The 13,246-nt window shown below is 48.2% G+C and overlaps 1 protein-coding gene across 12 annotated transcripts in view; it reads left to right on the forward strand.

Annotated features, from left to right (window-relative positions):
* Positions 1-13,246, forward strand: part of TRRAP (transformation/transcription domain associated protein) — a 110,948-nt gene that overhangs the window by 83,743 nt on the left and 13,959 nt on the right. For 8 of the 12 annotated variants that reach the window (XM_032393996.1, XM_032393994.1, XM_032393999.1 and 5 more), the window contains 8 exons: positions 860-1,088; positions 1,695-1,960; positions 2,528-2,628; positions 6,538-6,739; positions 7,908-8,072; positions 9,514-9,604; positions 10,903-11,102; positions 12,131-12,392. In XM_032393996.1, coding sequence (XP_032249887.1) covers positions 860-1,088; positions 1,695-1,960; positions 2,528-2,628; positions 6,538-6,739; positions 7,908-8,072; positions 9,514-9,604; positions 10,903-11,102; positions 12,131-12,392 — 1,516 coding nt within the window. The remainder of the gene's footprint in view (positions 1-859; positions 1,089-1,694; positions 1,961-2,527; positions 2,629-6,537; positions 6,740-7,907; positions 8,073-9,513; positions 9,605-10,902; positions 11,103-12,130; positions 12,393-13,246) is intronic. The other 4 variants (XM_032394006.1, XM_032394001.1, XM_032394003.1 and 1 more) reach the window with 3 other exon arrangements.

The following is a 13,246-nucleotide window of genomic DNA, read 5'->3' on the forward strand; positions in this document are numbered from 1 at the left end:
TCCCTCTCTGGCTGTGTCTCTGTCAAATAAATAAATAAAATCTTTAAAAAAAAAAAAAAAAGATCAGTCAACAAGATAGCAAGTACTGAATCTAGGTGATGTGCTCAGGAGATTCTAACAAGTTCAAAACAAAGATTCTGCCCCAGAGGAGCGTCTAGCTGGAGAGAGGAGAGCCGTAAGAAGCAAAATTTCACACCAAAGGGAGACTGTGATTCAGTGCTGTGCAGTAGGACAGAGAGGAAACACAGGATTTAGAGAAGGGAGGAATCCCCACGGGAGGGGAGTGGAACCTCACGGGTGGAACTTGGATGGGCTCAGGATCGTGGCCAGGGCGTTTGGAGCCAGCAGTGCGTCTGGGGTGTAAAAGGTAGTGAGCTAGACAGGCTCATGAGGTTCGTGATGGAAAACCTACGTGCCAGCCAAAGGGATGGCCCGAACCATGTTTTGAGATGCTTAGTGTGGCCACGGGCTTGAAGTGTTGCTGGAAGGAGAGCCTGAGGGCAGGCGGGCCAGGCTGTTCTAATCTGAGCCCTTGGTAGGAGAGCCCAACTTAGGTGGTGGCAAAGGGAATGAGCGAGAGTTTGGGGGGCTCTCCGCAAGGTGTGCTACGTGCACCACTGTCCTCCCTCCCTACTTCGCAGTAGCCACAGAGCTGAACTTGTAAAAGTGAGGGGATCGCAAGAGCAGAGTTTGGGGTGAAGAGTAAATGAAATGTGGAAGTGAGGCGTCTGTGTAAGCGAGATTGCTTCCTTCGGGAAGTGAGCCGGGAGACCTTTATAGTCCTCCGTTTGCTGGTGGACTCTGGTTTATTTTCCTCACTGGCGCTCACTGTGGGATCCCTTGTGCTGGTCCTGTTCAGGCAGCCCAGCAGATCATCGAACTTCAGGAAGCTGCACAAATCAACGCCGGCTTACAGCCCACCAACCTGGGCAGGAACAACAGCCTGCACGACATGAAGACGGTGGTGAAGACGTGGAGGAACAGGCTCCCCATCGTGTCTGACGACCTGTCGCACTGGAGCAGCGTCTTCATGTGGAGGCAGCATCATTACCAGGGTAAACCTACCTGGTCCGGCATGCATTCATCATGTAATTTTCCAGACACCCCACTGTTCTGGTTTCATGTCTTGGTTTTGTTGTGTTTTTTTTTTTCTTTTACCAGATGTTCTAATTTCTGCCAGGGTTGGTAGGTGTGGTGGTTGGTCTGGCAAGGGGAGAGGGGAAGGCAGGGAAAGATGGGGAGATTTCCCCCCACCCGTTAACACTCTTCCAGCTAGAACAGAGTGGGCGCTAGGGGCGCAGGCCGGTGGGATCTGAGCTCCGGGGTATGGTGCTCGTTGTGAAGGGCCGCCCGAGGAGGAGCTGCTTGAAGGTGGCCTCGTGGAGCCTTCTCCGGTTTTCCTGGTCCTCTTTGTTCATCCCCTCAACCTGCCGGGCATCTGTTAGAGCCACATTCCTGATTTAGTTAGCCACGATGGTAATGCTCAGCTCAGTAGTCCGTGCTTTTTACCTCTTACTTTCGAATCAAGTACCTTCCTTGTGTAAAACCCAAGGAAAAGTAATGAGGGTTTATCACAGAGCTTCCTGTTTTCATAAGCCATGTGTGTGTGTTTTTCATTTTTTATTTCAGCCTTATTGTGGAACGCTTTGAGAGATGTTTGGCATGGACTGATAGCTCTTTTCTTTGCTCTCTAGCTATTGTAACTGCCTATGAAAACAGTTCTCAGCATGACCCAAGTTCAAACAACGCCATGCTTGGGGTTCACGCGTCCGCGTCGGCGATCATCCAGTATGGGAAGATCGCCCGCAAACAAGGACTGGTCAACGTAGCTCTGGACATACTAAGTCGCATTCATACTATTCCAACGGTGCCTATCGTGGATTGCTTCCAGAAGATTCGGCAGCAAGTCAAATGCTACCTCCAGCTGGCAGGAGTCATGGGGAAAAACGAATGTATGCAGGTAGAGTGACCACGGGGGCCGGCAGCCGCCCCTTTTCTGGGAGGTCTGGCAGGGCACGGGTGCCCCGTGGAGACTCCTGGTGCAGAGAGTGGGAAAGGAGGGTCAGAACTTCCCAGAAACAGTCCCTTCACCACCAGAAAGGGAAAGGAAACCACTTTGAGTGTTTGATGTACATTTTACCATCTCTGTTCTACACTGTCTTTGGTTGACATATTTAAGGAAAGAAAATGAAAAACTGGGATTATGAGGATGTAGAGTAGATTTCGATGATGTTCAGAGGAATAGTAATAAAAACAATGAAACGGACTAGACATAGAAAGTTTTGGAAAAAGCAGTACCCTTAAGGTATCCAGGAGTGAATGTGGCATTTAGTGATTCAGTTTAAGTACGCTTGTCAGTTAAGAACTGTTCGTGGTAGGTGAGGTCAGCCGTCAACTTCAAGTGCACTTGTCAGTGACCTTTAGGGCTTACTGCCTAGATAAATATTGTAATACAGTTTTAACACCATTGTCTAGGAATTTCAAGAATTTTTTCCCTATCTTTTTTTTTTTTTTTTTTTAAAAACAGGGTCTTGAAGTGATTGAATCTACAAACTTGAAATACTTTACAAAAGAGATGACAGCTGAATTTTACGCACTGAAGGGAATGTTCTTGGCTCAGATCAACAAGTATGTATGTTATACAGAAGGAGAAAAATTCATCATATTATTTTAATAGTTATTTACAACTTGAAGTCGGTGTGAAGCTCCAGCCCAAGGTCGGTATGATTTGGTGATGGTTGTCAGGTGTGAGACTTGATGTATTCTGTCTCTGTGAAGATAGTAACTTACAGCGGATGGATAAGCCAGTTTGATGGGTAGGACTTAAAAACGCTTTTTATTTTTTTATTTAAAGATTTTATTTATTTATTTATTTGACAGACTGCAAGAGAGGGAACACAAGCAGGGGGAGTGGGAGAGGGAGAAGCAGGCTTCCCACTGAGCAGGGAGCCCGATGCGGGGCTCGATCCCAGGACCCTGAGATCATGACCTGAGCCGAAGGCAAACGCCCAACGACTAAGCCACCCAGGTGCCCCTAAAAACGCTTTTTAAAAATGAGTTGCTTTTGAACATAGGACTGCTGATGGCATAGATTCATTTCCCCATTTTTGCAGCATGACATTTTGGACCAGAGTTGATTTGATTCCTTTTATGGAGATAGTTCCTCTTTTAGAGCAGGGGGTCAGGCTGTGGCCTGCAGACCAAACCCGGCCGGTGTCTGGTCTCTGTGAACGAGGTCTGGGAACAGGCCCACCCCCACTGACGGGCTCTATGGCGGCTTTCACACGACAGCCACAGAGTTGAGTAGTTGTGACAGAAATTGTCCGGCCCACAAAGCCTAAACCCATTTACTGTCTGGGCCCTTCAGAGAAAGGTCACAAAACCCTGTTTTAGAGAAACGAACATCAGATGAAATTTTGTGAAAAGTACACAAATGAGATACGCTTATAAGATGCTGCTCATTGCCTTACGTGGAGCTGTAAAGCTCACTTTTCATATTTTTAATAAAAGGGGTCACATTTTTAGCTTATTTTAAATAAGGAAGTGATTTTGTCAAGATAAAAAGGTTTTTTTATTTTTTAACGTTTTAAATTCACATGACCTAAAACGCACCATTTGGAAGGGTACAGTTCAGTGGGCCGTAGACATCCGCAGTGTTGTACAACCATCACTAGCTGCTCATTCTGAAACCTTTCTATCCCCCCCGAGAGAACCACGTACCTGTTAGCGGTCACTGCCTGTTTTCCCCTTCCTTTGTCCCCTGACAACCGCTGATCTTTCTGTCTCTCTGATGTGCCTGTCGTGCCCGTTTCGAATAAATGGAATCCTACAGTCTGTGGCCTTCTGCGCCTGGCTGCTTTCACTCGGGGGTCGTCTGTTCTCGGGGTCGTCTGTGCCCTAGCAGGTGTCAGAACGCAGTCCTCCACGGTGTGTGTGTAGATGTTATTTATCCACTCAACAGTCAGTGAACATTTCGACTGTTTCCACGTGTGACTCCTGTGAGTAATGTTGCTGTGAATGTTCACGTACAGGGTTTTGTGGGAGCCTTGGGTATATACTTAGGGGTGAAATCGCTGGGTCATGGTACTTATTTATCTTGTCGAGAAACTTCCAGATGGTTTTCCACAATGGCTACGCCATTTTACATTCCCACCAGTAGTGTGTGTGGTTTCCAGCTTCTCCACGTCTTTGCCGGCATTTGTTACTTTCTATTTTTCGGACCGTAGCTGTGCTCGTGAGGATGAAGTGGGGCCTCACAGGTTTTGATTGTCATTTTCCTGGTGACTGGTGGTACTGAGCGTCTTTTCTATGCCATTTGCAAGTCTTGTCGACAGCATCGTGTATTCGGTTATTTTGCCCATTCTTTAGTTGGACTATTTGGCTTTTTATCATCCAGCTGTAATTCTTAGACTTTTGGATGTATCTCTGAGGTGTGTGATTGCAGACATTTTCACACTTTCTGCAGGCTGTCTTCTCACTTTCTTGACTGTGCCCTTAACGCACAAAGCTTCTCATTTTGAAGTTGGGTTGTATCTGTTTTCTTGGGTTGCTCATACTTTTAGTGTCGTAGCTAAGACACCCTCGCCTAACCCAAGGTCACAAGATTACTCCTGTGATTTCTTCAAAGAGTCTTACAGGTTTAGTTCTTGCAGTCAGGTCTTCAACCATTTTGAATTAATTTTTATATGTGGCAGGAGACAGTGGTCCAAATACATTCTCTTGCATGTGTATAGACTCTGTCCCAGCACCAGTCGTAGAAAAGACTTCTTTCCCCATTAGAAGGGCCTTGGCAGCCTTTTGAAAAGTTAGCTGACCAGAAAAATAAAGGTTTATTTCTGGACACTCAGCTCTGTTCCACTGATGTACATCCATCCTTATGCTGGGTCCACACTGTATCGCTTACTGTTGCTTTACGGTAAGGTTTGAAATTGGGAAGTGCTCTTCAGCTTTATCCTTTTTCAGGATTGTTTTGGCTGTTTGGGATCCCTGACGTTCCGCATGAGTTTTAGGTTATTCATTCCTGCAAAAGAGGCTATTGGAGTGATTGCATTGAATCTTGTAGGTTAATTTGGCAAGTATTGCCGTCCTCACAATATTAAACCTTCCAGTTCACGAACATAAGATATTTGTTTATCTTTGTGTCATTTAACAGTGTTTTATATTTTTTAGTGTACAAGTCTTGCATTTCTTATGCTAAATATATTCTTAAATATTTTGTTCTTTTTGATGTTACTATAACATTTTTTTCCTAATTTTATTTCCAGATTCTCCATTGCTAAGGTACAGAAAATACAACTGAATTTTGTCTATTGCTCTTACATCTTCAACATTGCCAAATGTTTATTTGCTCTGTTTTATGTGTGTGTATTCTGTAGGGTTTTCTGTGTATAAAATTATGTCATCTGTAAGAGATGGTCGTACATCTTCTTTCCACTCTGGATGCCTTTACTTTTTTTCTTGCCTAATTGCTCCTACCTAGGACTTCTGGTAGTAAGTTCAGTAGAGGTGGTGAAAGTTCTTGCCTTGTTCCTGATTGCAGAGGAAAACCTTTTAGTCCTTCACCATCGAGTAAGATGTCACCTGTGGGCTTTTCCTGTATGACCTTTATTATGTTAAGGTAGTTTTTTTCTGTACCTAGCTGAGTGTGTTTATCATGAGAGGGTGTTGGATTTCCTGCACCAGCTGAGATGATCATGTTTTCCTTTTTCATTCTGCTAATGTGATGCATCCCATGGGTTGATTTTTTTTTTTTTTTTTTATGTTGACCCACCACCTTGCGTTGCTGTGATAAATCCCACTTGGTCATAGTGTGTAATCCTTTTCACGTGCTGTTGGATTTGGTTTGCATTTATAATCACGAGGGATATGAGTATCTAGTTCTCTTATGTCCTGTACATTGTCGGAAGATGTAAAACTCTCTCTCATTTGCAGATAGTAATGTGGTGCAGCCACTGTGGAAAATAGTTCATGAGCTCCTCAAAAAATTAAACACAGAATTACCCTATGACCCAGGAATTCCCCTCTTAGGTATATACCCAGAAGAATTGAAAACGGGTGTTCAAGCAGGTTCTTGCTCATGAATGTTTGCGGCAGCACCGTCCACAGTAGCCAAAATGTCAAAACCACCCAAATGAATGGATAAGCAAAACCTGGTTAGATACACAACGGAACAGTATCAGGTGTAAAAAGGACTGAGGTCCTGACACCTGCTACAGCACGGGTGAGTCTCGGAAACAGGTCACATGATACAGGATTCCCTGTCTGTGAGATGCACAGATGAGGTCAGTCCGTCAGCCAGAAAGCAGGTTGGTGGTCCCCAGGGACTGGGGGCTGGGGGAGATGGAGAGTGACTGCTCCATGGTATGGGGCTTTCTTTGGGGATGACAATAGAGTGTTTTGGCACCTAACAGAGTGGCGGTTGTATGACATTTTGAATGTACTAAATGCCACTGAATTACTCATTTTAAAATGCTTGATTTTATGTTATGTGAAGCTCACCTAAAAAAGAAATTATGTTTTGATTTTGCCTCCTCACAGATCTGAGGAAGCAAACAAAGCATTTTCTGCCGCCGTGCAAATGCATGACGTGCTGGTGAAAGCATGGGCCATGTGGGGCGATTATCTGGAGAACATCTTCGTGAAGGAGCGGCAGCTGCATCTGGGCGTGTCCGCCATTACCTGTTACCTGCACGCGTGCCGGCATCAGAATGAGAGCAAGTCAAGGAAATACTTAGCCAAGGTGAGACCCAGGGCCGACTGGTGGCCTTCCGGTTTGCACGAGAAGCCAGCTTCTGCCCAATCCGTGCTGGGGGTGAGGCATTATTTCATGCCTGCCCAGTCCGTTTCCATCACTCTTCGTGGGATCTGTCACAATTCCATTTGAAAGCTGAGAAAACAGAGGCCTGACATACTTGGGGTCCCAGGACTTTGAAGAAGCAAAACCGTGCCTGGAGTCAGTCCTGGGACTCAGTCCAGCGTTCTCTGTGGGACCTCACCCTGGACAGAGATTCCTGCAGACCGAAGAGGACGCTGCCAGGAGAACCCACCCGCCAGACACCTGGTAGATTCTCCCCTCTCACCTGCAGGGGAGGTGCCCCCAGTCCCAGAGCTGCTCAGTGCTAGTCGCAGGTGACATGGGATCACAGGGTTTCTGCACACTCGCTGGCGTTCTTGTCCCCGGGTTGCGCGGGGGGCGGGGCCGGCGGCTGACACGCACCTGCCCAGAGGTGACTGCTTAACACTGACATTCCTTCTTCGGTGTTGCACCCTCTCTCGTGTCTCAGGAAACACATAAATAAAACCCAGAATTCATCCTTGCAGAAAAGTTAGGAAAAAGTTGTTCTCCTTTTCTGTTTTGTCCCATTAAAGGTTTAGATTTCTTAGAATTCCTTAATGTCCAAATGTGGAATGAACATCAGCACCTAGTATTTAAAGCCAACTCCAGAAACACACCAGCTATGGTGACACAGAGAAGCTCCCTAAATGTTTGACCCCGAATTTGCCTCCTTCTGGATGTAGTCGTTTCAGACATCCGTGGACAGCAGGCTGCCGGCTTGTGGCCACCTCATTCCGGGGTGGTGTTCATCAGGGATTTTTAGCAGAGGTCCATTTTGTTTTGGGGAGGTCGTGAGTGTGAATTAGCAGGTTGGCAGGCCCTTGGGTCGCTAGGTTGGGTCGTTAGTGATTGGCGGTAATGCCTCATCTAGGTAAGAACTGTATTCACATTTGGGGTCTCATCTGTTTGTACGACTTACACATTAAGTGTAACAATATCCTTGGCCCTTTTGTACCCCTTTTCCCACATCGCCAGCAAGGCTGTTCTATGTGCTCTTTTAATGTTGAGGAAAAGTCATTGACGGAGGGCCTCGGAATTTCCATTCACCTCTGGGATTTTCCTTCTGTCTTAGGTGCTGTGGCTTTTGAGCTTTGATGACGACAAAAACACTCTGGCCGATGCCGTTGACAAGTACTGCATCGGCGTGCCGCCCATCCAGTGGCTGGCCTGGATCCCGCAGCTGCTCACCTGCCTGGTCGGCTCCGAGGGAAAGCTGCTTCTGAACCTTATTAGCCAGGTGGGAGCAACAGGGTCTCTTTGTTCACAAGAAAATTACGTCTTCATTTCACACGTAGGAAGCTGTACACATTTAGACATCACTTGATCTAAAGCACAATTAAAAGTGATTGGAACGAAATAATCCAGGGTTGGAAACGAGATAATCCGCTAGATCGTAACAGTATTAAGATGGCAGTTTCTTTGCGTGTGTTGCCACATAAAGATGCAAGTAAGACAGGTATTCTCTTAAAATTGCTAGTGAATACTCTGAATTAGTGAAATGTGTATGTGATGGATACTTTGTAGCCGATTTCCCCTCATCAGTGCCGGAGCTCTTCAGAGCTTCCCTTTTTACTGAAGTCCTTGTAATCGTAGCAGTTCTCACTCCTCACCCCTCATGCAGTTGTTCGGGGTGAAAGTTGTGTGCCTTGGGGATGGGGATGATTTCAGTTTGTCCGTCCGTGTGAGGAGCCCGATGGGTAGAGGAAGGACCCGGATGGTGGGAATTCGGAGGCAGTTCTGTGTCGCTACAGTGCCTGTGACCGTGTTTCTGTAAAGTTAGTCCTGTGACGGACTTCTCATGAACGAAGAGCGTCCTGACCAAGCATTCAGGAACATGCTGCTCATCATTCTGTCTGTCCAGCTTACTTTGCTCTTTGCACGTGATGCATCATCCACGTTGTACCCAGAAATGATTTTCTTTTTCCCCTTGAGAGGCTGCAGCGATGTGCTGGGTCCTGGCATTTTGCCTGGAGTTTACCTGCTGGGATGTAGATTCGGTCTGTGTGGTAGAATCACCATTCAGCAGCCCTCTCTTTATGTTAGTCAGCTTCCTGTGGCCCGTGGCAGAGCTAGATACCACTCCTGTCGTCTTGTTATAGGTGCATTTGGAAGGGTCGCAGTAACATCAGAGTAGCCATTCAGGCCTTTTGAAGAAGCCATAAAACCCCAGTTTGGTAAGACTGGTGTGTCTTACCTTAAACAAAATTTTCAGTTTTGTCCTTGTTGCAATTACATGAAGTTAGTAATGAACCTATTTGTCAGTTAGTTAGAATCAGTTTCCAGTTCCCAGTGAATGGCGCCCAGTATAAAGACTGACTAATGTCATTTTGTGTTTTCCCGTTCCTTGCCTGAGTAAGATCCGGGGACCAGTGCGTTTTGTCCTCAGATTTACTGAATCAAAGGCAGGCGTGGTTCCTCTGTCATTAACAGTCCCCCAGGCAGAACTGTGGGCGTGCACCATGTTGATCTTTCTCAGATCTTTTAGAGGTAAACCAGGTATTTGACCTACTGTTTAATCTGGGCTTGTGGACGAGCCCCGTGGTACAGTATGGGCCTCCTTGGTTCACACGGAGACCCCAGCCCATTTACACGTGGCGACAGTTACTTTCCGTACAAATTGTCATCTTCCAGAAGCACAGTGGTGAGCAGCGCTCTTTACGCCCCATGTCTCTGAGCAGGTTGGACGCGTGTATCCCCAGGCGGTCTACTTTCCCATCCGGACCCTCTACCTGACCCTGAAAATCGAGCAGCGGGAACGCTACAAGAGCGGTATGTCTCAGGCGGGGCTGGCTGGCCAGACCACGAAGGGCTCAGTCCGTGGGGGCATCCCATGTCTGCACGGCTGTAGACACTCCTGTCCTCAGCCTGTTTACGTTTAGCCAGTGAGAGGACACTGTAGGGCTGGGAGGCCAAGCCTGATCTCTGAAGCAAGTTGATGGTTCTCCGTGGTTGTGATTTAACAGGGTGTTGGTTTACCTAAGTGATTTAGTCCATAAGTAGGAAAAATACATGAAATTTTTAGCCTTGGAAAATTACAAAGTTTAATAACGCATGCTGGTAAACAGTATAAACGTCACTTACTATGTATGTCATTTAGTTTATAATGTTCTCAGCTGTCAGAAGAATCAGCATAGAAATCAGTCTTACCAGGTTCACTCAGATAGAAGAGTTTTAATCTGTCCTGAATAGTCCTCGTATGTAAGAAGTAACTTATCAGTGGTTTCTGTTGCCCACTACACATGGTACCTTGTAAATCGTTAAAGCGCCATCTGCTTCAGGCCATTTTTAACACCCAGGTGTTCATGCTTCGAGGCCAAAGACTCTGTGAGAAGGTGACCTGATCCACTGGGCATGGTAGCACCCCCTCTGAGGAGCTGGGCTGGTCGGGAGACCGCACAGCACGTTCCAGCTCTGGCCTCACGGGTCTACCTAGGTAGATGGGTGTTTGGGTCCTTTGAAAGTTAGGGTGTTTTTATTCCGAGTGAGCCAGAGCTAGAGAAATGGGCATTTGGGTTCTACAACATATTTCTCATACTGCAATTGACTGTATTTTTTAAAAATACCTTTTTAACACACGATTGGGCTTTCCTAGATGAAAAAATGTAGATCGCTCATTAATTACTTTTAGATTCTCTGAGCTATCTGCAAGGAATGTATTGTGAAATATTTTTTCCAAACATTTAAAAAATGCCCAAGCTTACAGTAAAGTTAGGAGAGGACAGTGAACACTTGCGCCCCCTCACCTCAGTTCACCACGTAGCACACGGCCCTGTTTGTGCGCTCGCTCTCGCTCTCTCGCTCTCTCTCTCTCGATGTGACGCTTTCTGCTTTTCACTGAAACGTCTGGGGCCAGGTCGTAGGCAGTCGCGCTCCTTGTGCCCGAGCCCCTCAGCGCACGTCTCCTTAGAGCCGGGGCGGCTCCCACAGTCCCTGGGGAACCGGTCTCGTGATGTGTTAACACGCCTGCAGGAACCAGCGTTCCTTTGGCCGATGGGTCCTCTAGAGCACCGAGCTCTCGCATCAGGCCAGCTTTGCGCTGACATTGGCGTTGTGTGTGTTACTCTCAGATTCTGGACAGCAGCAGCCAAGTTCAGTGGGTAACCAGTCCCATTCTGCATCAGATCCAGGGCCCATAAGAGCAACAGCACCCATGTGGCGCTGCAGCCGAATCATGCACATGCAGCGAGAGCTCCACCCAACCCTTCTGTCTTCCCTGGAAGGCATCGTCGATCAGATGGTCTGGTTCAGAGAAAACTGGCACGAAGAGGTATGTGGAGGGAACCTGTCGTCCGTGTGCCGTGGGCTGTCTTCCCTTCAGATTAGCTGCCTGGTCGTGTCTGTGTTCTGTGCTGTCGAATTGAACAGTGGAGTGAGCAGGTAGCTTATGTCTGCGTACTAATGTCGCCTCAGATATTTGAAGCAGGATATGCCTGAAGAAGATGAAATTGAGAAAGCCAGTTCTGGCCTTAACGTGCTTGCTGTGCTCACGTCTGTGGGCTGTAATTAACTACCACCTAATACCAGTTAACCAGCAGCGGCAGTGGGTGTGAGCGGCGGGGGTGGGGTGTGAGCGGGGCTGTGGGTGTGAGCTGGCGGGGGGGGGGTGTGAGTGGCGGGGGGGGGGTGTGAGCGGGCCGTGGGTGTGAGCGGGGCTGTGGGTGTGAGCAGCAGGGGTGGGGTGTGAGCGGGGCCATGGGTGTGAGCCGGCGGGGGTGGGGTGTGAGCCGGCGGCCGTGGGTGTGAGCAGGGGCCGTGGGTGTGAGTGGCGGGGGTGGGGTGTGAGCGGCAGGGGGTGGGTGTGAGCAGTGGCTGTGATGTAGATAACGGAGTTTTTCAGGGAGTTTTTCAGGGAGCTTTTCAGCCGCCAGGTTTTCTCCTTAATGGTGTTTGCATAAGCTGATGACAAAAGGATGAGCCCTTATTATCTAGATGTTTATCTTGTTGGCCAAGAGGCGGCCTTGTGTTACTGTTGCTTGATGTGTGCGTGCGGACAGGCAGCTGTGACTTCAAAGCTGTCTGCATAGACAGTGTTTTCTCTCCATTAATCAACAGAAGGGTAGGTGTATGCCCAAAAAAAGTGGAGGTTTTTTTGTTTTAATGTTGAGGACACGTGGTCCTCATGGTTGAAAGCGCAGCCGATGGTGTGGCGCGCCCAGGTGGCTTCTGTGTTGTCCTCACTGATTTTACCCCGTGTGCTGGGATTGGGGGTGGGACGTCCTGGGCCGATGCTGTGCGGTCGGCTGGCCGCTGGCCTGGAGAGTTGCTGTGTGAATTGTCCCCGTCTCTCCCCACCAGGTTCTGAGGCAGCTTCAGCAGGGCCTGGCGAAGTGTTACTCTGTTGCATTTGAGAAAAGCGGAGCCGTGTCCGATGCCAAAATTACCCCCCACACTCTAAATTTCGTCAAGAAGTTGGTGAGCACGTTCGGGGTGGGCCTGGAGAACGTGTCCAACGTCTCGACCATGTTCTCCAGTGCGGCCTCCGAGTCTCTAGCCAGGCGGGCACAGGCCACCGCCCAGGACCCCGTCTTCCAGAAGCTGAAGGGCCAGTTCACAACCGGTGAGTCCCTTCCTGAACCCAGAGAAGGTTCCGTTCACTCTTCTTCCTCTGTCTTTAACAATCAGCTAGTTGTTACTTCCTCATTTTTGTGAGCATGGTCCTGGCTGAGCTTGCTGTTCTCCGTTTAAGATGCGGACTCCGATCATGAGGTCACTGTGACACTCAGCGGCTTGGGGCTGCCCAGACCTTCACTCCAGTGAAGGGTGAAGATGTGGAGCCAGACTCCGCGGGAGGGGATGGCGGGTGTTAGGAAGAGGAGGGTTTCAGGCTGAACCTACTCTCTCCCGTCCCTCCCTCCACTTGGTTTTTGTGGGAAAACTGAATGGTGGGAGGTGAGACAGGCTCAAAGGTACAGGGCTCAATGTGACAGAGTTCAAATCTATAGTGGATTCGGGTGGCAGAAAGACAAGGAGATTGTATCGTCATTACTGGCCCCTGGTTTGGGTTCGTGCGTTTTCTGAGACGCCCAGGAGCGTGAATCTTGGCCCCAGCTCTGCGTGATCGGTGGCAGATGAGTCCAAGCTCCTTTGGCCTCAGTCTTTACCTGCCAGACAGGGGCCCTGGTTCCCGCAGCGTGAGCACACACAGGCCACCGTGTCCCCTGGGTGCAGGCAATCCTGCCACCCGTGTCCCACCACCACCCCACTGAGCCCAGGTGAGCCCCAGTTCTCAGAGCATCTCTCTGGCCGCCTGGGGAACTTCTGCAGGCCTTTAGGTCTCCAGTGTCAACCCCTGAGTGATCATCATGGGAAACAAGATTTGCCCGGTCAATTTTCCTGCTAAAAGAAACATTTTAGTTTAATTACTAAATTTTATAACTGTCTCCAGAACATTCTTTCTATACTGATACACTA

Source organism: Phoca vitulina, unplaced genomic scaffold (genome assembly GCF_004348235.1).
Source record: "Phoca vitulina isolate PV1807 unplaced genomic scaffold, GSC_HSeal_1.0 scaffold79, whole genome shotgun sequence".
NCBI lineage: Eukaryota > Metazoa > Chordata > Mammalia > Carnivora > Phocidae > Phoca > Phoca vitulina.